Source organism: Indicator indicator, chromosome 14, assembly GCF_027791375.1.
Source record: "Indicator indicator isolate 239-I01 chromosome 14, UM_Iind_1.1, whole genome shotgun sequence".
NCBI classification, from domain to species: Eukaryota; Metazoa; Chordata; class Aves; order Piciformes; family Indicatoridae; genus Indicator; species Indicator indicator.
Genome location: NC_072023.1, coordinates 7,687,824 through 7,711,467, shown reverse-complemented (window position 1 = coordinate 7,711,467; position 23,644 = coordinate 7,687,824). Strand labels below are relative to the sequence as shown.

At 37.5% G+C, this 23,644-nt stretch overlaps 1 protein-coding gene across 4 annotated transcripts in view; it reads left to right on the top strand.

Moving 5' to 3' along the window:
• The window catches only part of TNRC6B (trinucleotide repeat containing adaptor 6B), a 123,869-nt gene that overhangs the window by 27,701 nt on the left and 72,524 nt on the right, over positions 1-23,644 (top strand). For all 4 annotated transcript variants that reach the window (XM_054386934.1, XM_054386936.1, XM_054386937.1 and 1 more), the window contains exon 4: positions 11,311-11,378. In XM_054386934.1, coding sequence (XP_054242909.1) covers positions 11,311-11,378 — 68 coding nt within the window. The remainder of the gene's footprint in view (positions 1-11,310; positions 11,379-23,644) is intronic.

Genomic DNA, 23,644 nt, shown 5'->3' with positions numbered 1-23,644 from the left:
CCTCAGCTGATAGCATCTCAGGCTGATGACAGTGGTTCATAATACTTTGCAAAACAGACAAGAAAGCAGTTATTATTTGCTGAAACTAAAAAAAGCAGCTCTGCATTTGAGAGCTGACATAGTATAGTCCCACTATGATTTTGGAGACAATTAGGTACATTGCTGTGTAGGTTTGCTGGAGAAGTCTCTCTTATGCAGGTGTACTATTGGCACACAATTTAAGGGGTTTCAACTTATTTTTTTTTCTACTTATCTTGCCTTTTGATCTCTTTCCATTCAGTATTGGCTTTACAGAGTTGTTAGCAGTGGTTGTAGTCTGTGTCCATGTGATAGTTATATATAATCAGCGACCGAAACCAACATCTTGTATATGTGAAAGTATTGATAAATGTTTCCATTTTTACAGTCTTCTGACAGATGGAGGGGATAGCTGTTTGGGGAGAAATTTGAGACACAGACAGTGAAAGCTTACTTTACCCTTCCAAATAATTTGTAGTCTGATTAGTTTGGCTTAGTCACTGAAAGATATAAAACTCATTGATCTCATTGACCTAATACATTTGTGTGATCCCCACATGGAAAATTTAATTTTCATTTTGTGAACTACATGGGTATGAATTTGTGGCAGTTCGTTAAATTTTTTTCTTCTCTAATTGAGTGTGGCAGAAATGGGTATGGGATTTGTGGAGAAGTCAATAAAACCAGTTGTGATAGTCTTCTTGACAAGTAGATAAGAGAGTGTATGGACAGCTGAGGACACTTGAACTCTGAAAAAGGCATTGTGCGATAGCAGTTCCCCTGAGGGGAAAAGCAACATTAAAAGCATGTCAGTATTTCCTGTCACTTTGTTTAAAGTCTATTCACTTCAATAGTAGGTAGTACAGTGTGTTATGAAGAAAGGAGAAGGTAATGATAGGCTACAGATGCAGTAAGCCTGTGTGGAATTAGGTTGCTAAGAAATGTTATAGAAGTACTCTGAAATTATATTGGTAGGTTTCGACAGATGCAGTTACCACAGGTAATTCCCAGGGAAGTAACTTGCTCCTGTGATGTTTGAGGACAAATTTTAATGTATGCAAGCAAGAAAAGCTCAAGTTCTGCTGCACAGATGAGCAGGTATTTTAATGGTTTGGTAGCTTGTTAAATATTTTAAAATGTCAATAATCCTGAGGAATTTGGAAATATTATACAAGCAAGCAGCGTTGCCATTGGCTTCTTGTGACCTAAATAAGGTTGGAAACTGGAAAGTAGCTGTACATTCTGTGTGTGAATGCCTTCCCCTTTTTTGACTGGGGTCAAAAGTGAGTGCCCAAGCAGGGTTAATACATACTTACTAGAGAATTGCTTTCAACTTCCAGCTTTTTGTTGCTCAGGAACTTTCTGGAATATAGGAACACTGGCAGATTCTATCTGTTTAGAATACACACAAATAGATTTCTGTGAGCACAGAAATGAAAGTAGTTCTTCTTTCTCTTCCTTGCCAGTCTGGTCAGATCTCTTAAGGCAGAATAATTTCAGCACCTCTTTGTGGGTGCCTGGTTTATGTCGTTTCGGTCACTCATAACAGCGGAAAACAGTATTTGTGGCAGTGAAGGTTATTGAATGAGCCATTACAAGTTCTTTTTGTTATTCATGCCTGTTGTCCTTTTGTGGCAATGCATCATCTAATTTTCCAAGTCCGTGGAAAAGAGCAATTGCTGTGTTTTTTCTTTTCTCTGTAAGGGCAGTTAACGATGTGTATATCGAAATATCAGCCACTTATAGGTGTGAGTTTAAACTGCTGTTACTTGTTCATGTCTGTCTGCACCATAAATAGTAAATTAACTGTAAAATAAGCTGGCTAAATAGTCATTGGGCTGCACATGAGTGGCTGTTCAGAGTAGTGATGGTGAGTGAACCGTTAAAGGGCTTTAGGGTCAGAGTTTTCCCCTAAACAAAAAATGTAAAAGATTTGTTGCGAAAGTGTAAAAGGCTTTTTCAGAGTTGCAGGAATTAGCAAGATTTCTTGGCTTGTGAAGTGCTAATGATCTTTAGCTGAAGCATAATACAGAAAGTTAGCTAAATAAAAGACTGGAATTACTTGTCTTATTAGATTCAGGTTTTTCTGCAGTATGTATGTAGAGAACACTAAGAAATGGATGGAGTAAATCAACTGTGTTGCAGGAGAGCACCTCTGCTTGCATTCAGAATGCTTTATGCATCTTTGTGTCTGAGATTGCTAATTCAGCAGCTTTAGAGTTGAAGTTTTCAAATAGCATTTCTAGGTACCCTGTCATACCATAACTTGAGTCACTTAAACATTTTTAGTGGTTGAAGGTGTTTCCTGCAAAACAGTATCTGGCTGTGAACAACTAAATAGCTCAAAGCTCCTTAAGAGCAAGATTCAGATGAATTAGTGTGTGTGTGTATGTGTGTGTATATATATATATATATATAAGCTATGATATTATAAATACTTTGCAGCTAACTATTGAGCGTTTTTAAAATATTTTTTTAAATTATGTGCACTTTATCTACACAGTATGAAATATGGCTGATGTTCTGACCTGTTTCCAAAGTGTGACTGTCATTTTCATGATAGTCATAAAATTACTTGTTTTAAGTTTAACAGGAAATTCCTGTTAAGCTGCTGGGTATTTCACAGAATATTTGATAACATAAACATTAAAAATTACGTAGAAAATGGGTCATAGGTTGCTTCTGCAACTGCAGGTGATTAATTAGTAACAGTTGAAGGTAGAAGCTAAACTTCTAGTCTTTCATCTCTGCTGCAGATTTGGTGCTTATTTAGGTGAAACATAAATTACATATTCTGAGTTGCATAACTCCTCTATTCTTAATGATTAATTGAGCTGCCATTGATAATTTGTCTTATTGTTCTGTGAGGATGATGCACACTTTAATGATGGTATATGTTAACATGTTGGCATTTATAGTCAATGTTGTAACATTTCATTGAGGCAGGATTTAAAGTATCATTAGGCTGCATATACCAAACAGGTATGAGATTAGTTATTTTAAAAAGTAATTGTATGTGGTTTAAGTGTGTTAGCATTCAAAATGCTTAGCAGGGCGTGCTGACTGTAATATGTGACTTAGCAGTAGCATTACATCAATGAGTTTTTACTTCTCTTTTTACTAACAGGAAAACCAGTTAGAACTGCGTGATGGTAGTAACACTGAGATGCTCAATCTAGATGCTGATGAGAAACTTCAAGAAAATGAAGTGAATCGGCTAGGTTATGGTTCCCATCTTGTGTTAGTATTTTTTGCACATTGCTTTGGCAAAATTGAGAGATGGAAAAGTAAAATATAAATAGGTTCAAATGAAAACTTGGTCTCTTGAATGATGCCAAAAATTTAGGTAACTTTTCATGCATATCTTGCTTCCAAGGTTTTCTTCTGTGCGGTTCAGAAATACTCCACTTTTTCTAATTTTAGAAGCTAGTTTTCTATTAATTTTATTTTCGTTTTAGTTTAAATCAGTATTTTTAGGTGGGGTTTTCTAATGCTTTCATTTATGTAGTGAAAGTAATGGTTTAGGGACTAGTTTTGCTAATCAATTTGAGCTATTCTATGTATAATTTTGAGATGCTATCTTAACACTATTCCTAAGAATGTTACTAAAGCATTTGCAACTAAATTGCATTGATTTCTGTTAAAAAAAGTTAATAATGTAATCTGTACTAATGAGTAAAATTTTCCTCAATGCAGTTTATCCAAAGTGCTCATAAAACCAAGCAGAGTGGTGAGTCTGTTTCCTTTCATTTGTAGTAGTGATTACATTTCTGTTAGGCCTCAAATTGTCACTGATATTTCTGACAAGTTCTTCTAGCTGCATGGCATTTATAGAGCTTCTGCCAGTGTTACCAGTAGTGGCTACTAACTAATAGCTTGGATTTTAAGGATTAGATTGTGCAATTCTTCTTAAAGCAAGAACTGGTGAGATAAAAGAAATGCTGATGGCCTGCTCTACTGTACTGATGTTGCTGATGATAATTGGGAAGATGCACTGATGTTAAAGCAGTAATTGTTACAAACCACAGAATTTTTCAGCCTTAAACTGGAACTGCAGCAGGCTGTGTTAAAAATACCAGTGACATAAAGAAAGTGCTGGAAGTAAATTGCCACAACATGCAGAAAGCAGCTTTTGACCTTGGCTGGTCCTCAATGGGGTCTAGTTGTGTGCCAGATAAGGTTTTCAGTTTGTGTGCTTGAGAAGCTAGCAAATGAAAAAAATCTTAAAAGCGTCTTTATCTTCAGTTCACTTGGGTGGCTGGTTGCATTCTTTTTTATAAAATAGGAAAGAAAAATAATCACAGCTATTGAAAGTAAGTGTGGAATGAGTGGGCAAAGGTAATGCTAGTAGCTCTTGTGATGAAGCTGCAGGAGTGTTTCTGTAACTGGTGAAGAGAACATACTGTTTAATAGCTTTTCATAATAAGTACAGGATATCTTACAAACATTTCTCTGTTTTCATGAGAAAATGTTTGGTTTCACATATGCTCAGTTTTGTTTTGAGGTCCTTTCTAACCCAGACCATTCTATGATATCTAATGAAGGTGTTGAGTCAGGAAAACGTGCTTTCTGTAAACAGAATTCAGGAGAGATGAGGTTTTTGCCCTTGAAACTTTCCAACTTGAATTCACAGTAGCTGACTTTATCTAGGAACTCCAGATTAGGTTTATTCATTAATCAAATCCATTAAGGTTTCATTGAAGTTATTTTAAGAGTAGTATGAAACTGTAGTATCAGGTGTTGGACTTCTGAAAAAAAAGTAAGTTTGTTGTATCTAATGCTCTTCTAATATATTTATTTTTCTAAACGCTTTAACTTACATAGAACAACTTGTCTTATTATTTAAAACATTCAATTGTGTTTTAAATTTGTGTTGAAATTGTGTCTTTAAGGAAGAAAAAAAGCTTTGAAATAATAAAATACGGAGTCAAACAACTTTCCGTTCCTTTATATTGACTCGCCCCATGCTGTTTTGAGGGTCTATTTCTGGTTCCTTCTTCCAGCTGCAAGAATCTTGAGGCTGCCTTCTTTGCTTGCCAGGAGAAACAGGTGTGGAAGGGCACTTCCTTTGATTCCTTCTCTTGGAATCAATGGCTCCCTCTGCAGTCGTTTTCAGAGAAACTGAAGTGTCTCTTATATTCTGCTATTCCAACTTTTCTTCTTTCCTTGGGAGCAATACAACAGGTAACAAGAGCTTTGTCTCACCTCCACCTGCCACTGTTTTTTTACATGTTCGGGGCCACTTAATTTCCTACATATGGTGTAAGTCATGGGAGCCTTTAAGAACGTTTTCAGTTAGCCAGATCTGCTGTGGTTGCTATATATGGCTAAAACTTAGTGAAGACTCTCGGGCTCCAGCTTCCTTAAAAAGAAGACTAAAAGAGTTCTGAATATCATACAGTGATGATAAGAGTGAAGAGAAACTGAGAGACTTGTGGGGAATGAAGTGTATAAGAAAGAATTTTATGAGCATGGATGACTGAAGAAAATGCATATTTACAGCTAACTATGGTTGTTCTGTGCTGATCCGCTCTTCAGTTCATCCTTATGTAGTTACTTAATAAAAAATGTAAAATACCATGTTCTCACCTTTTCTGCAATGGGATGATACTGTTGTCATTGGGGAAATAAGACCTAAATATTTCTAAGTATGTTTTTTATCTCAAAAATAACTAATGAATAGGCAGCTGGGCCTAAGAACTGATTTGAGGATAGTGTAAACAATGTCAGTGGAATTTTACTGAGACAATTTGCTCAGTAATTGTTTTCAGAAGGCTTTTTGTCAGATGTATCTCTTAGAATTCAGATTAACTACCCTGTAAAGTCACTTTTAAATGTCAAGGAAAACTGGAAATTGAGATCACTTTGTAGCAGAACGCTAGGTAAATTGTTTATCATTTTCTAGCAAAAATTTTAAAACTTGCAAACTCAAAAGTGAAAAATAGAAACCACTGATTGTGAAATTGTTTTGCATATCCAGGAAAGCAAAAGAAAATTGGAGCAAGGTTCTGAAAAAATCAGAAAGCAAAAATTGCTACAGTGGATCAGGCTTGTAGAATTATCTGATTTTATTTATACAGTTTATATAAAAAGAAAACTCTTCACTTTTCACTTTGTAAAAATTATGTCATTGCTAGAAATGGAAAAGCTTGTATTGCTATGGTTTTGTAATCCTCTAATAAATAAATCTTCCTATCTATCTATATATAATATAAAATCAATAAGGACTTGTGAAATTCCATGTTGCAGTTTGTTTGTATCATAACTAATTTGTGTTCTGCTTAATAATACATTTTGCAAATTATAGTATCTTTTCGTAGTTCTTTTTTTTTTTTTTTGTTACAACACTGTCAAACTACTTTTTTGTGTATGTATACCTCAGTTCATGTAAAATTTTTTCACTGGGTCTCAGACCTTTCTTTATTCTGAGAGAGGTTTTGAGCCTTCACTGTCTGTACTCATTGATGATACTCTAAAAGAGAGTATTTCTGTATTGCAGTTTCTCCTAGTTTAGCATTTCTTGATGGTTGTTTTAGTTCTGAGGGTTTTTTTTTATCGTACAAGTTCCCAAGATATTTTTCTTAGACCTTTCTGCACTGAAGTGCAGGTTCTTACTGGTTGAAATTTATCAGGAGGTTTTTCTTCTCATGTATATTAACTCTCAACATCAAATCAGATCTGTTCTTGTGCTCATAGGATTACTTGTGAAATTAGAAGGGGTCTTGTGAGATCTCTAGTCTGACCTCCTGCTTGAAGCAGAGTCTGCTGTGAGACTTTGTGCAGTTTGGCCTTGAAAACTTTGAAGTAGGGAGACTACAAAACTTCTCTGGGCTATCTGTTTCAATACTTGACTGTCCTCATGAGGAAAATGAGTTATCTTTTAGCCAGTCTGGATTTCTCTCATTTTGATTTAGGCTCATTGCTTCATGTCGGGTCAGAGTGCACCACTGCAGTGAGCCTGACTCCTTGCTGCCCTCCTTGTAGATGCAGATAGGCTACTGCTAGGTCTCCCCAGAGATATCCCTTCTCCAGGCTGAACTAGTCCAACTTCCTCAGCTTTTCCTCACAGGGCAAGTGCTCTGACTCCCTGAGTGTGTTGTTGTCCTACTGAAGCCACTTTATGGGTGGATTTCTTATACTGAGCAGCCCAAAAGGAGGTGTGAAAGAACACATCTGGAATAATAAGCACTGAGTAGAGGCAATAATCAGCTCCCTCATCTATTGGCAAGGTTTCTCTTAAAGCCTGGGATACCATTGACCTTTCCTGCCAGGGCACAGTGCTGGCTCATGATCAGCTTGCTATCTGCCAAGACCTTTTCCACAGAACTGCTCCCTAGTCAATCTCCAGCCTGTATCATTGCCAGGGCTTCTCAGGTGCAGGATTTTGTTTGTCTTGTCTGAATTCATGAAGTTTGTGCAAGGTCCATTCCTCCAGCCTGTCTAGGGCCATCAGAATGGTGTCATGGCCCTTGGACATGTTGACAGAATCTCTTCACCCTAGCAGCCCTTCAATTCATTGGTAAAGTTGTTTAATGGCCTTGTCCTAGGGTTGACCCCTGCAGCACCTGACTTGATAAAAGCCTCCAGACAGTGTACAACACAGTAACCATTATCCTCTGAGCCTCACCAGCCAACTGTTTCCTACCAGTCTAGTTAGTTCCTTCATTCTAAATAGAGGTACTTTATTTCTAGCTCACTAATACTCAATTTCTTGAAGTTCCCATCTCTGCTTTTAGTGTCTTGATACATTTTGTTAGTTGTTTGGGTTTTTTTTACCAGAGAAAACTTACAAAGTAATTTTTATTTTGTGTATTAAACAGTCTTTGTGTTCATGAGTACTTCCTCACTCTTGACTAATTTTTTTTTTGGTGGAGTTGTTATGAGAAACTGTCATTGCCTTTCTCTGAGTAATTTGAAGCCCAGCTTTTTTTTTCAGTGCCAGTATAATTATACTGTATCTTTTGCAATTTTTTATAAAGCAGATGTTATTAATTTTATTAATTAATTTATTAAATTACTTCTGCCTAGTGTCTGAAGTAGAGCAAGCTGATTAACATTTCTTAAAAGTAGATGGGGTTTTCTGATAGCTTTAAAACAGATTTTGTCTGCACCCACAACCTCAGCGTTTCTAGCTTAATTGATTGGTTGTTCTTAATTATTTGCCCGCTTCTCTTTGAAATGGTAATTTTGATAGACATGCATGCTAGATGATAATGTGTCTGGAACAGCTATGTCACTAGCATTCTTCCTATAAAACTAATATTAAGTCAACAGCTTTATTGGAAGTGCTTCAGCAATTGCCTTGTCCTTGTAGTGGTCTTCCGGATGTTTGGTTCTCATTCAGATTTCATGTTTATGATCTAATAGAAAGGAAAGCAAGGTGATTTTAAGTTTTTATTGATTTTTAAATTATTCACATTTTATATTTAGAGTTCTATGATCCTTCCTTTTCTGCAGCTTCATTAAACTGTTTACAAAGCCCTGTAGTGATAGGACAAGGGGTAATGGCTTCAAACTGGAGAAGAGCAGATTTAGACTGGATGTTAGGAACAAGTTCTTTACCATGAGGGTAGTGGAACACTGGAACAGGTTGCCCAGGGAGGTGATTGGGGCCCCATCCCTGGAGATACTCACTGTGATGCTTGACAGGGCTCTGGGCAACCTGATCTCGTTGAAGATGCCTCTGCTGAATGCAGAGGGGGTTGGACTTAGATGATCTCTGGAGGTCCCTTCCAATCCAGACCATTCTTACGATTTTATAAATTAATTTCTGTTTTATATGGGAATCTTGTTCATTTAGCACTATATATGCTGCATGTAGTACTTCTTTCCTCCCAAAGGATGTATTTCATCATTCTCACAAACTGTTGCCTTGCCAAGCACAATTCATAGGAATTGTGCTTGTCTTACACCAACAACAGAATAAAATGCCTTCTGATTTCAAGTCATGTAAGAGTAACTTTTAAGCATGTACCCTCACTCCCAGAACCATGCTGGTTTGCAATATGGCTGCAAATCTGTAGCTATTTTCCATTTGTCACACTCATGTTTTACTATCCACCACAACAGAATTAGTGGAATGAGTAGTTGGCTATTCAGCTTAGACAGTTTTGAGTTCAGATGTCAGATCTCTAGAGAGCCAGGTATGGACTGAAGTACAAATGTCAGTGTGGGGATATGTGGGGAATATGTGGGATATGTAGGAATACATGGATAAAAGTCTGAGTTATTTACACAACTGTAATGCACAGTTTTCTTGCTTTTAAACATTGCTTTTAAATGAGAATACTATTTTGACTGTGGGTCTCATTGGTACATGTTTACAAATGTGAAATCACCTTACATGTATTTGGTTTACTGCGTCTTCTGGATGCCATTACTACCTTATAATTCATCAGTTTCGTGGTTCACTTGTGGTTTTACATGGGGCTGTGTCTGCAGGTAATTTCTGTTATCCTTGTTAGATGTCAATATGCAGGCAATGTTTCTGGCAGTATTTTTGACCTGTCAACATAGAATCATAGAATCAGTCAGGGTTGGAAGAGACCACAAGGATCATCTAGTTCCAACCCCTCTGCCATGGTCAGGGATGTCCCACACTAGATCAGTGTGAATGAATGTGGCCAGAGCCTCATCCAGCCGGGCCTTAAACACCTCCAGGGATGGGGCCTCAACCACCTCCCTGGACAACCTGTTCCAGGCTCTCACCACTCTCATGGTGAAGAACTTCTTCCTCACGTCCAGTCTGAATCTAACCACTTTCAGCTTCATTCCATTCCCCCCAGTCCTGTCACTACCTGATATCCTAAAAGGTCCCTCCCCAGCTTTCTTGTAGTTCCCTTCAGATATTGGAAGGCCACAATAAGGTCACCTTGGAGCCTTCTCTTCTCCAGACTGAACAGCCCCAATTCTTTCAGTCTGTCCTCATAGGAGAGGTGTTCCAGCCCTCTGATGTCTTTGTGGCCCTTCTCTGGACAGGCTCCAGCATGTCCATATCCCTCTTGTAATAGGGGTTCCAGAACTGGATGTGGTACTTCAGGTGGGGTCTCACCAGAGCTGAGCAGAGGGGGAGAATCACCTCCCTTGACCTGCTGGCCACACTTCTCTTGATGCAGCCCAGGATCTGGTTGGCTTTCTGGGCTGCAAATGTACACTAACAGCTCATGTTGAGCTTCTTGTCATGATTAAGGTACAAATGACTAGACTTGATTCTTTTGAGGGGACCATAGGGGCACAATGGGAAGTGACCATTAGATTTTGGTTATGGTTTTGTTTTGGTTATTTTTTAGCTCCTTCAAAGACTGACTAAACCACTTTAGTGGTTCTCTCTTTCCAGTTTAACGCAGTGGATCTTGGATCTGTGTGTGATTGATTTAGTTGCTTTGTTGTATGGTTTATTGAAAGTTGCAGTGTGGCCTGTTCGCTGGCTTCACATGAAGTAGAACATTGTTAATTGTACATCTGGATATAGTTTATATAAAATACTAAGTGCATGTGTTGAATTTTTGTGTAAAAAGAATATTTTGCTACCTGTGCAAGGAATTCTGACCAAATGAAGTAATTAAATGAAGAGTGCACAATTAATTAGTGATCAAATATAATGTAATATTTCTTTTTGGACAAAGGAATTACTGAAAATGTATGCTAAAACTGTATTTCAAAAGCAAACAATTAAACAGAAAACTTCCTCAGTGCCCTTGGAATCTTCTAACATGTGAGCCAAAGGAAATGCCTACCTTATGTTGTCATTGGAACAGCATCTATTTGAGGTTCCCTTAGGCCTCTTTTTCGCCCTGCTAACTAAGCTATGCGTGTGCTGTGAAAATCTTTTTCATACAAAAATTGCTTTTCACAAGACATACACTGCTTTCACAGAAGTTTGTGAAGTTTCTTTGAAAGCTCTGATTCTTCTCTAGAGATGTTGATGCATGTAATTTTTTTCATTCTTTTTCTGTATGTAAGGAAGAAGTGGTAGAAGCCATTCTTGGACTTCCTTTGTCATTCTGACCATAACTGAGCAAAACTTAGAAGCTAGATACCGTGCCTCATAATCTTCTGTGATAGTCATTAATTTGTTCCATTGTAAGATTTTCTGAAAACTGTGATATAAAATGATACCATAGCAATGGGGGTGGAAATGTACACGATGTTGCAAAGAAGCTACATGATCTGTTCTGGACCAACCACTGGGATAAAGTGGATGTCTTAAGCTGTTTCCTATGGAATAGGGCCACTTTAGGTGATGTGCATTTTGCTCCACCAATTTCTGACCTGCAATGCTTGCCTTTGCAGATGGAACATGAGGATTTTGTAATGGAGGGGCATGGCAAGACTCCACCTCCTGGTGAAGAAAACAAACAGTGAGTCACATGTTTATTTAAAAAGGGCCTTACCATAGTAAATGGTGTGAAGCACTCTTATTTAAATGTGCTGGGAGCATTGGTTGTTCATTTAGTGCTCACCCTTTTGGTTCCTTAAATATCTATATATGATAGTGGATGGTGGCTGAAAAAAGCAAAAAACCACAAACAAATGAGAAAAAGGATGTTGACTTGCTTTAAACTTAAAAGCATATAGACATGCATTGCAATTTCAGGACAATCAGAAGTTGCTTTTAAAGAGAGAATTATTCTGGAAGCTTGGCACTTAGGTAGTCAATTCGTACATGAAGTTTTTATATGGCTGCTCTTCACTGAAATAATGTGAAATATGATAGAACCAGGGCTTTCATTTTGGTGTCCTTATGGTAGATTGGTCGTCTCTAAAATACAAGTTGTACTTCTTTAGAATGTGTTTTAATCAGTGAACAGAAACTGCAAAATGCTCTCTCACAGATGAGTAATTTAAGATGCTGGTATATGGTGCTTTAGGGAAGGAAGCTTGGTCAGAGAAGAAAATTACATATTTCCATTAGCAAAAGGCTCTTTTGTATGATTTTGAACTGAAATCCAGAAATGGTTGGGATTTTCCCTGGGTTTTTGTTCAGATAGTCTCAATTCTGCACAAATAGAGATGTGCCCTGAAAGTGTTGCAGTGATTGTTGTCTTCTGTGTTCTTCCCTGTAGTTATTGCAATGGTAATTCAATTTTGGTATCACAATTGATTCTTTTTCATGACCTGCCTTTTGGAGCGAGCAGGAAGATGATCTTTGGGAAATCCACAGCACAGAACTTCTATGCCAAATTGGATGTCTCTTCATGAGAAGGAGAAAGTTCTCATTGATCAGCAGTACATTTGCTGCAGAAGGGCTGGGGTTTGCCTTGGGGTGAAGGTGCCTTCTAGATAAGCTAGTAACTGTAAGTCCACTGCCTCTGTGGCAGTGAGAAATGGTTTCTGAGGTAGCCAAGATGAGTTCAGGGAATTTCTAGTGCTGAACATGCACATTCTTTCCATTATGGAAATGAGCCAAACTTCTCAAAGTAATTGCTATTCGTTTCTATTCAGACTGCCCAACATACTGTGGTACCAAGAGATACAAAGCATGTTGAAGAAGAAACTTTCAGAAGGTTCCAGAAGACAAATCTGTGCAGAAATAAAAAGTAGGAGTTAGATTTCTGTTCCTCTGAATGGTTTCTTTAGGTATCTAACACGTTATTGTAGAGAATAATACGAGGGTTGTTGTATTGGATTTATCGTAGCCTTGTGTTTGCTTTCTTATTTTAGATGTGAGTGGAAGCTAGAATTGCTTTACAGTTGACCTGATTTTCTAATTAGAGCTTTTCAAGTGCCTTACAACATTATCTCTCTCTACTCCAAAACTGTGGTTATTAGAGGCTATGAGATAAGTGATAGGCAGAATTTTTGCTTAAGTGAAAAACTTGTGTTCAGCTGGCCTTTAGGATCTTGTCAGATGGATCCTGTCTTAAGAAGTATCATTCCTCATAATGTTGTTAATATTTTGATGAATGTCTAAAGGTGCAATTTTAGTAATGCAGCTGAGAGATTAAGATACTTCTGTGCAGCTGTAGCATTATGCCAGCAAAATTCTGTTGTGGGTATTGGCCTTAAATTTAAGTCAATTACTGGATTTTTTTCCTACCCAGAATCTCCAATATCCAACTACCTAACAAAATTGTCTGTCTTGGTAGACTGTCTCTTACTGTGAGTGATGTTGATTTGGCATCTGATATAAACAAACGATAATCACACAAAGGATTAGTGATTTGCATTTATTTTAAATGAAATTGAAAAGAAAAAACTGAAATTGCCTCTTTGTGTTATTCCTTACTTGCATTGGGGATTAGCTGGATTTCCTGGAGGGGGGGTGTCTACTGAAGGGCCACAGAAAGGGACTGGAGCATCTAACATAAGAAGGAGGAGAAGCTGAAAGAACTGGGACTGTTTAGCCTTGAGATGGGAAGATCTGGGGGAGGATCTTATCCCTGTGGATAGATACCTGATGAGGAGACTATGGAAGACTGAGCCAAACTTTGTAGTGATGCCTGGTGGAGAGGCAGTGGGCGTAAACTGAAACACAGAAAACTACTCAAATGTAAGGAAGACAAACTTTTTTTTTTTAATGTAAAATATGGTTAGACCTTTGGAACGGGTTTCCCCAGAACGATTTTGCAGCCTTCATCCTGGACGCAACCCTAAGCATCCTGCTGTGGTTAACCATACTTTGAGCAAAGGGGTGGGATTGCTGATCTCAGAGATCCCTTCCATCTGCAGTGACCATCTACTTGTGTTTGTTGTTGTCCTGGTTGCTTGGAGATAAAATTTGAGCTTCTTAGTGAAAAGTAGATCATAAGTTTGAGTGTAGGCAGGTGTTCACTACAGAAATAGCTGTACTAGCTGAAGATGCTTCCTTCCCTTTCCAGCTGTTCATCAGACTTCCTAGAGTTTGCTGCCTTTACAGCTGTGCAGATGGGATTTAAATTTTTTTTCAAGACCTTCTAATTTGCCTTCCTGAAGAGTTGGCCATGTTAATTTAATTGCCTTTCATTGGAAGCCTGCTCTGGCTAACTGTACTGAGGTTGTTCTTGAGGAAGTTAATATTCAGAAGACAGGATTTCAAGCAACTGACCTGTGCAGGAGCTCACTTGCACCAGAGTTCTGCAGCAGTCTGCAAGTGTTAATCCTACAATGCAAGCCCAGCATTTTCTTAATATTTAACTTCATTCCAAGGGATTCAGTGTTTGACTGGGTAATGAAAGAACAGAAATATAAAAAGACAGTTCTGAGGGACTTTCAGTGGAAGCAGTAGTTCCTTTGTTAAAGTACAGCTTCATAATGGATTACAAGGAGCCAGCATCCATGGATGACTTTTGGCACTTCATTTCTGAAATAGAAGAGTATTTCAACTTGGTTTGACTTCAGGGTAAAAGCTTGGCATTGCAAGAATACCTTCTAGTACTAAAAAATACAAACCTGTGTCATTCTCCTGAACCTTTCTTTTGCTGTGCTGAACAGCAGACAGACTTACTGTACTGAAGCTGCAGCATTTTAGGATTTTTGTAAAATATATTTTTAATATAAATTGAACTGCAGAGAATACCTGAGACCTACTGTCTGCTGGTCAGCATTGTGGGGAGAAAACACCCTGTTGGGTTGTTGTATACAAGGTCTTTAAAAAAATCTTCAACTGGTCATTTACAATAGGAATATAATTTGTTTCAGTTGAAGCTAATTATGAAGAAGAGGATTTGAATGGGTAAATTCTTAGTGCAAGTGAAATACGAAACGAGCATACTCATCTCAGGCCCTGTGGAAGATTTACAGTTTGTACCCAGTGCCTGTGTCACAAAACTGTGATGGTTGTGCAGCAATGAGGGCTTGCTCTGAAACCTACACTTCAAAAGAAGCAAGTCTGCCTGGACTTCTGGAGCTGATAATGGCCATCTTAGACCATGCTTCTACTCCAGCAGAGAACCAGTGGACTCCCTGAGAAATTGTTGCTTCTCAGTTTTTAAGTGCCTTGTAAACTCCTCCCTCCTCTCAGTTCTCTGGTATGAGATGTAACTGTTTGTTACACTTGGCCACGTTGTTCTATTATATAGCTAATATTTTTGGTAAGAAGCCCCTTTCCCTCTCTCCCAAAGGAAAACAATTGGAAAAAGATGAGTAATTTAATTGAGGCTGGACGTTTTTAGAGATGTTCTCTCATACTTTCATTCATTAAGAAGAGATTGAGCTGAATTGCTATGCTTGACAAGTAAATAGTATCTCCCCTCCAAAATACTTCTATTTTATATGGCAGCAGCTTCGTACTGCTGTGCCAGTTGTAATGTGTTTTTTTAGATTTTTCACTGCTTGAAGCAAAGAGGAACAGGCAGCTTTGATACAGAAGCATCTTTCCAAAACAATCAAACTTTGCTGATGAGCAGTGAGCATCTTCTCTTTGTACCTTTTTTAGGGTAGGATAAAAAATTCTACTCAAATTCTTAAATTGAGATTGCACTCCTAGTTCTGGCAGTATTAATTAGCAACTATGTCTGTGTGAATAAATTATCCCCTGCTGTCACCACCAGAAACTTAGGCACCTTGATCTATTACCAATTGGATTGTATAATGAAAAAATATTCTTTTTTATAATAAAAATGTAAATGCTTTACTGTTCCTTACTGATGCACAAAGTCATCTGTTTGATGGTGGTTATTGGGACAAAACGTGAGCTGAGTTCAAACTCCTGTTTACAGACAAGGTAAGCCAAGGTATTACTGCTGTCAGAACCAACTCAGCTGGGTGTTCCCGGCCTATTCCTTTGGAGTAATGAGAGAGAAAAGTCTTCAACTGTCTTGGCAATTTGTACACCTGAAAGTGATTAATATTGTAATAAAAATAGCAAAACGAGATCATTTCTGTGCTTACAAATGGCCATCGGGTAGACCTATGGGATATAGCCTTTTGCCTGGCTTGATAGTTGAATGTATAGCTTCTGAGGTGATAATTTTTTGATGAGACCCTCTGAAATTTCAGTTATGCCAGGAAGAGGTTGCAACCAGTGAGGATCACCAAATTGTTTTGAATTTGGTAATATTGTCTTATAGTTGACATTTCAACAGGAGCATTCAATGTCTTCCTTATTTGTGTGACATTACAATTACAATGAAGCAGTAGCTAAAATGGACTAAGCTGAAAACAGGAATCACAGACTAACAACCTAATTTAAATTGGAGAGGACCTCTGACAGTTGTCTTTTTCTGTTCCCATGCTCAAAGTAGGGCCAGATTTGAAGATTAGATCCAAATTTTATCAGGTTCCTCAGGATTATTCTTGAGCCTTCTGAACAATCTGTTACTATGCTGATCACCCTCATAGTAAGGAAAATTTCTTAATATTTGGTAAGGGAAATCCCTTGTAATTTATGTCCATTGCCTTTCATTTTCCAGTGTGCATGTCTGAAAGTCTGGCTCAGTCTTCATTAAAACTTAGCTTGTGTTTGCTTACATAGCAGAATTATTCCTCTTCCCCCTCCCAGTTCAGTTTTGTAATTTTTTTAAAACTAGCTCTATCAGCTTTGCCTCATACTTCAAATTAAGGAGCCAGCTGCTAGGCTAGTCTTTCTTCCTTTTCAGCAGTTTTCCAATATTGGATTCACATGTAAATTTCTCTGCCAGAGTGGCATAAAACAACCAATCTTATTCTTCCATAATGTTGCTGAAAACTAAAAAACGCTGCAGTGGTATATCCTAAAGATGTCTGCTTTGGTTGGTGAGAATGCCAGATGTTGTTATGCAGTACTGCAATATTCTTTAGAAGGGTTTCTTTCTAGTTAAAGTTCCATGAAGTACCCTGGCCATAGCCACTGTCCCTGTAGCATAAAACACTGTTCTTGCCAGATGTATAAGTAGAAGGATAGTTAATTTTTTTTTCCAGAAAATTCATGCCAGAATTTTCAAAGTAGCCTCTGAATCTTAATTCAGGTTATCAACTTGGATTTTGAGGTACCTAGATTTGGGTATCGCCCCATGAAATTCATGGTAAATTTTCTTTCCTTGGAAATACCAGCAATTATGGTCAAAAGTAAAGGCGCAGATGATTTGTTTTCAGTGCTTATTTTTCTACCTGTGTGTGTGTAAAAGTAAGTAGCCCATGGGAGAAATGACCTAGAACACTTGAGTCCTCTGCCCAACATCCTAAGAAGCCATCACAGAGGTGTGTGCTGTATCTGCAGTGGCTATACTGGACACTTTTATCACAGGATATTGCAGCTGTTAGAATGTCAGAATGTGCTTCAGTCCCAGTCAGTGATAATTCAGCCTACCTCTATTATTGGCGTCTGACTAGGAAAGTTCTAACTTTGAAACATTTTTCTTTATGTCCTTGGAGTTTCAAAAGGATATTTGAGGGCGTGAGACCATCAGACTGAAAATGAGAACTGGTCCAGCTAAGTTTTAAGGAATATTTTCCTCACCTTCCTATTGTAAGAGTCACTTTACTCCCTTCAGTGGAATGATGGGAGAAGTTTGCATTTGAAGGCAATTCTTCCTGTGTATGTAAGGGGGCCCTGAGGCACAGAGAAAATGTTGTGCAATTGAGTGGCTTGAAATGGATGAGACAGCCATGAATGCACGTATCTGTAGAGGCAGCTGTGGTGTTAGCCTAACAGGCAAGTCAACAGTGTTGCAAAAACTGGCTTGCACCCTTTACAATGGAGTATTTTTGTACCATGTAACAAAGGTGTGCACAATTTGAGCACTTAAGAATGCCTAAAGCTCCATCAATTTTATTTCACATTTTATCAGCTTAATGTTACATTTAAGTGCAAAAAAATTTAACATATTTAAAGTTAGAGATATTACCCATAGGAAACCTCTAGTCTGAGGTTTCCTGTGTAAAAGTAATTTAAAACTAGGTGTTCACTTCTGCAAGTTAGTCTTGAAAATGTTTTCAGTTGTCATTTCATGTTTTTTAAGATTCTGGATTTCACCTCAGTGATTTTTTATTTTTTTTTTTTAACTTTCAAATCATAAATAAGGAGGTAACAAAGTATATCCCACTATACGTTTTATTGTATCCTGAAGAGATCCATGTGTCTCAGCTAATCTCTACTATTAAGTACTGTTATTTTACAAGTATTTTCTTAACATTTGGAAAAACAGAAGCCAGCTATCTGTTGAGGTAAAAATAAAGCTGTGGGAGATCACACAGGAAAAAAATCAACTTTGGAAGTTAAGTTCTCACTTACTATTCCAATGAGTTTAATGTACACTGCTGCTGAATATTGAGAGAGGAAAGGATTTGTCAACAATGTACATTCTACATGTAAGTAGTATGGGACCGGCAGTGTGCATGTATTACAGTCCTAAAACTTAGTTTTAATCTTCCTCTGCATCCAATTTAAGTTACTCTGTGCTTTTTTCTTTGCTTCGTTCTTGCCAAAGAATAAATACATTCATTAAGTTTTTGGTATTTTTTGTATGTACACCCAGATGAATGTGTGAATCTTCCTTTAAAGAAAGGAAAAAGGAGTCTAATGGTTGTAAGTTTGTGTTCTTTTATTGCTTCATGTGCCCAGAAAATTGAAATTTAGTGATTATCTACTGTGGTTTAGAGAGAGATACCAGAGGTTAACGAATAAAAAGATAACTAGTTGATCCAAGAACTTGGGTCTAAGTTGCAGATGCCATCTAGATCCTTCAGGTAGTGGCCATTATTGGTTAAAGAAGGGAAGAGAAGGGAAGAAAAGAATAAGACTCCATGTAGAAGATACACTTTGTACAACTAGAAGTACTTCGTTTTGTGGTCAACATGTTATGAATTAAAAACTTGTTTACAAAGATATTTTGGAACTCTTAAGCTGCCTTATTCCTCTGGCATGCTGTGAGCTGGAGAGTTGATACTATTTCTTTTATTCCTAGCTAGGTAGATGGAGTTTGTGGAACTCTTTACCCTTCATCAGTGGTGATGATCATATTTGGGAGTCGTACTGGTTTTAGGTTAATTCATGCATTTGAGTATTTGTGACAGCTACAGCTTGTAGAATTTTCTGCATGTATGTCTAGCTGTTCCTTTCCTGACACTTCAAACTGAAGGGCTGTACATGGAGGCAAATTACTTAGGGAAGATGTTCAAGTCGCTTGGAAAGATCAGTTTACAGATTTTTGCAGCAATAAATAGCACTTTTATTAGAAAAACGAGACAAACTAGGGAAATCTTACAGTAATCCTAAATGTGCATTCCTTTTGTATTCTGCCTTTACTCTGGGTTTTTTGGGGGGGAATGTTTTTTGGGTTTGTTTTTTGGTTGTTTTGTGTGTGTTCTGTGGTTAGGTTTTTTGGGTTTGTTTGTGGTTTGATTTTTTTTTTTAACTTTAACTTAGCATATTATGGTTCCTTTAATGAGAACAAAGGAAAATGGGTTGCTGCCAGCTCCAACTAAGATGCCAGAAATTCCTTTGCTCAGAGGTTTCTGGGCCAGTGACTGAACTCCCCATACTAAAACTAAAGGCAAGTTAGAACGATTTGTATAGAGGTGTTGGCCTATCTCACCATAAAAAAAGTATATAAGTTTAAAGAAACAAAACAAAACTAAGTCTAGTTTTCTTCTAGGTGGAAAAAATAAGAGGATTTGACTAGAGAAAGACTTTTCCAGTCTAAACATTGTCCTTGTCTCTTGCAAGACACATAAGTACTCAGAAGAAATCTTTGTGTGAGCAGTCTAAAGTGAGTAGAATATGGTGAATTTTAGTAGAAGCATGCCATAAAGAAGGGCTGCTGTTGTGGTAAAACCTGAGGAAAAAATGCTTGAAAGATAAGGCTTTTATTACATATTCCAGCCTGGTCAGAAATTCCAGTAATATAATTTGCACAAGTACCCTTACACATTATGTTATGGGAATGTACTCATTTAATTTCTAAGGACACAGGTATAAAAACTTAGTGAGATTTTAGAGAGGGACTTGATTTAATAGGAATTTTCTTGCTGTCAGTTCTTTCAGATCCTAGGTTAAGTCTGTATCTTTCCTGTCTAAGTTTGGTCAAGTGAGGCAGAAGAGTAAGAAATTACAATATAGTTGTGATTACTGATATGTGAAACATCAGTAACTGTCCAGAGGAGAGACTAAAATTAATTTTCTCAACTAAAGCAAGGCTTTAGGGCAAAACAGAAGATTAAATATTCATGATTTGTCTGTTAATAGCTAATCATCATGTGTGTATGGGGGTTAGCTGCAGCAATACTTTTTTTTTTTTTTTTTTTTTTTTTGTCCAGGTACTAAAAGAGGTGAGGAAAAAAGTTATGGGAAGAGATCTACATAGGAGTCAATAATCTGGTAGAGCCTTGGCATCAAAGAACTGGTTGTGAAGGAAGCTGGGATTAGTGGGATTAATGTGGTAAAGGTTTGGTGATACATGACGTAAAGTCATAGGAAATTATTGTTCAGTTCTGTTGTTCATGGCACAGCTTTGTTAAAAGACACCTAGAAAGCTTAATTTTAGAAGACTGAAGAAGTGGAGGCATAGTAATTAATAAGAATACTTCACTGTGCCTCAGACACAGGCTGAAAGCATTGTGGCAGATTGAGGAAAAGTTAGATGGAAAAGTGGGAAAGTTTTCCTTCTCATTTGTTGCCCTTCTGTGATTACTTCATTTATGTGTAGGGTCAGAACTTAGACTTGTCCCTAAAGTTGTGTATAATTCTTAAACTTCTTATGCTGTGGGGTTTTCAGGCCTTGTATTCTTTCCTTGGTCCCTGGCAAGATACGAGTAAGATCTGAGCTTTAGTATGGCTACAAAGCACTTTTTCAATGTAAGTTTTGAATAATAATGATGGTAAACTCTATTCCTAAAATGTGTGGATAGGTTCCTTTGTGTAAGGGATGCAAAAGCTGTTGTTACCTTTTTGGTAACCTAGCAAGCTTTTCCTTTATCAGTAGCTTTTTGTCGGGATAGTTTTCTTTGAGGAATTTACATTATAATGTAGTTTAAACCCTATCAGCTCTTGTTTTCAGAATTCCACAGCATAAAATGTCTCCCTGCTTGCTAAATGTGAAAGAGGGGAACCCCAAAATAAAACCCCAGGTTTCCTTAGGAAAACGTTTGAATATTTTAATGTTTTACACTGCTGAAGAGGAAGTCATCTCTCTTGCACAACAGTTTGTGTGTGCTGTGAAGATAAAAAGAGTAAGAAATAAAATAGTATATTGATACAGGCAAATTTGGCTATTGTTTTCTCTTTTCAGAAGTGTTGGGCATTCAGCATCCCTGGTCAGAGAAAATACTTAAGTATGAACTATCCCTTGTCCAGGACTGAGGTGCCTATGTCAAGTTCTTGGTTGTAACTAATTCTAGGAAACAAGATGTTATGAACTCCTGGTTTAACATTAATGTTTTTAATTGTGGTATTGTTAGAGTATACAAGGAATAGTTAAGACTTTTCTGCTACTTAATTTATGGGGATCTATGCTTGCTTTTTATTGTTAGAGGTTGCCTGGTTCTCATATGCATGTCCCTGCCACAAGAATTACTTTTAACTTCATCTCACAAAGACCTTTCCGATCCCTGTTAACTTGTAGTGTGCTTGCTAGAATTGTAATCAAGGTCAGTTGGTCCACTGGTGACTGCTTGGGGAGATGAGGAGGAATTGGCCTCCAGTTGTCTTGTACCTGTTGTTGCACCCCTCCTCTGAGAGTGGATAGACTTCAGTTCACTTTGACAAAAAAAAAAATTGCTTTTTATCGTCTTAGAGTTGTGGAAGTGAGGATAGTTGGTGAGAAGACATTCACGATATGAGAAACTTGTTAATATTTGAGGTTTCTGCTGAGGAATTGTCAGAAGGAGCTGAATTGGGTTTTTTTTTTGTTTTCATAGTATCAGCTATGAAGAACTTTCTAGTGTTAAATTCATGGACACATGCATGGGCAATGTAGAAAGGTCAGTGGATGGAGTTCAGTCTTGTAGGATGACAGGGCACAGCCTTCAAAATAAGTAAGATACAGCATCCAACTATAGGACTTTGAGCCCAGACAAAATGTCAGCTCATGAGACAGGGAGTTTTGCATAAGGACTAGATGAACTTGAATAATTTTGAAGACCTACAGATTAGACACACCAGGTCTCTTTTTTGAAATGACAATTGGAGGGTACAATTGATAACCTCAGTTTGTCTAGTGGGCACTGGAGCATGCCTGTGTACATAATGTTGAAACCAAGTTTATTCATTCTTATCAAAAGATCATGAGAAAGGATGAGCTGTTACTAAAAACACAGTGTAGCGTAATGTGAATTAAAAAAACCCCACTCTTTTCCTGTCTCAGTTGAGATGTGAGCACAGAGAATCCATGACTCTAAGCATTTCTCTTAATGTGCCTCTGTGTGCATGTATATGTCTGCTCATACTGGATACTGTCCTCACAGGAGCACTGTGAAGCTTCATTAAAGTTTTTTAAGTGCCTTACAATCCTCAGATGGAAGGTGCTTAGAACTGAAGTGTTTGTAATCAGATAAGTTAGTAGCACATAACAAGGATATAACCTATTAACACTAGCTATTAACAGTGTTGTTAGCATCAGAAAGCTTAAAGCTAAGGTTTTGAAGTGTAATTGCCCTCTGAAAAGGGATATGGAGGTTTTGCATATGCTGTGTATTCTCATGCTCTACTCCATTGTTTTCTGAACTGTTGTGCTGCTGCGGAAATGCTGCATTAAAAAAACCAAACCAAAACAAAACCAAACCCCAAAGATGCTCACACAGAAAAAAATCCTAGCACAACAAAAAACACCCAACACATAAACAAAACTCAAACAAAACAAAAAAGCACCACCACCACCAAAAAACCTAAACAAACAAAAAAAGATTCAATAAAATAACCCACACCCCACACTAAAACAAACAAAAAAAAAAAAACCCAAACAAAACTTTTGATGGACTATTTTACCTCGTATGTCAACAGGAATAGATAAAGAATGAGGTATGTTTGAGAAAACTAAAGCATTTAAAAATTTATTTTCATATTGAAATAAGGATTTTTGAAGTGCTTCCTAGTAACATTTTAAAAGAGACAAAACAGGGGTAGTTTTCACTTCATTCATGGTTCTTTATGGAAGACCAAACTAGTACAGATAAAACCTAGGCCCGTAATCCATACATTTTTAACAATGCTAAATAATCAAAGGTGGTTTGTCCATGCCACAGGTATGTAACAATTGCCCATACTGGCTTAAACGCTGTTGGTTCATTTACTTTTTTACTTGTCTTATAAAAAGTGTTCTGATTTTAAAAGCCTTGTCAATGGAAAGTTGTCAAGGTGAAATTCTGTAGCAGTGATTTACACTCAATACACATCAACTGAAATGAGTGCCGTGAGTGCTTAAAAGTCAGCACAGTATTATCAACTCGAAGTAAAAGCTTCCAGGACTTGAGGATGGGGGAGCTGGCAAGCCCTACAGAAGTGAAGAGGATTTATAAGTCCAAGTAAAACAGTTTGCCTTTTAAGAGGGAGTAAAATTATTTGTAGCTTAGTGCATACCGTCATACTTAGTGTGAACGTGTATAGGACACGCAGTTAAGTACTTAGTGTTATTTTCCAAATGGAGGGTAGCTGTTTTATGAATATGCATATGTTTGCTTTTTAGAAACTCTGTGTATCAGACACCTAGCAATTGGTTTGGATTTTGACTTTAGATATTCAGAGCATTTGTGGAGTTCTCAGGTCTTGCCACAAATAAGAATACGTTCCTTGAGA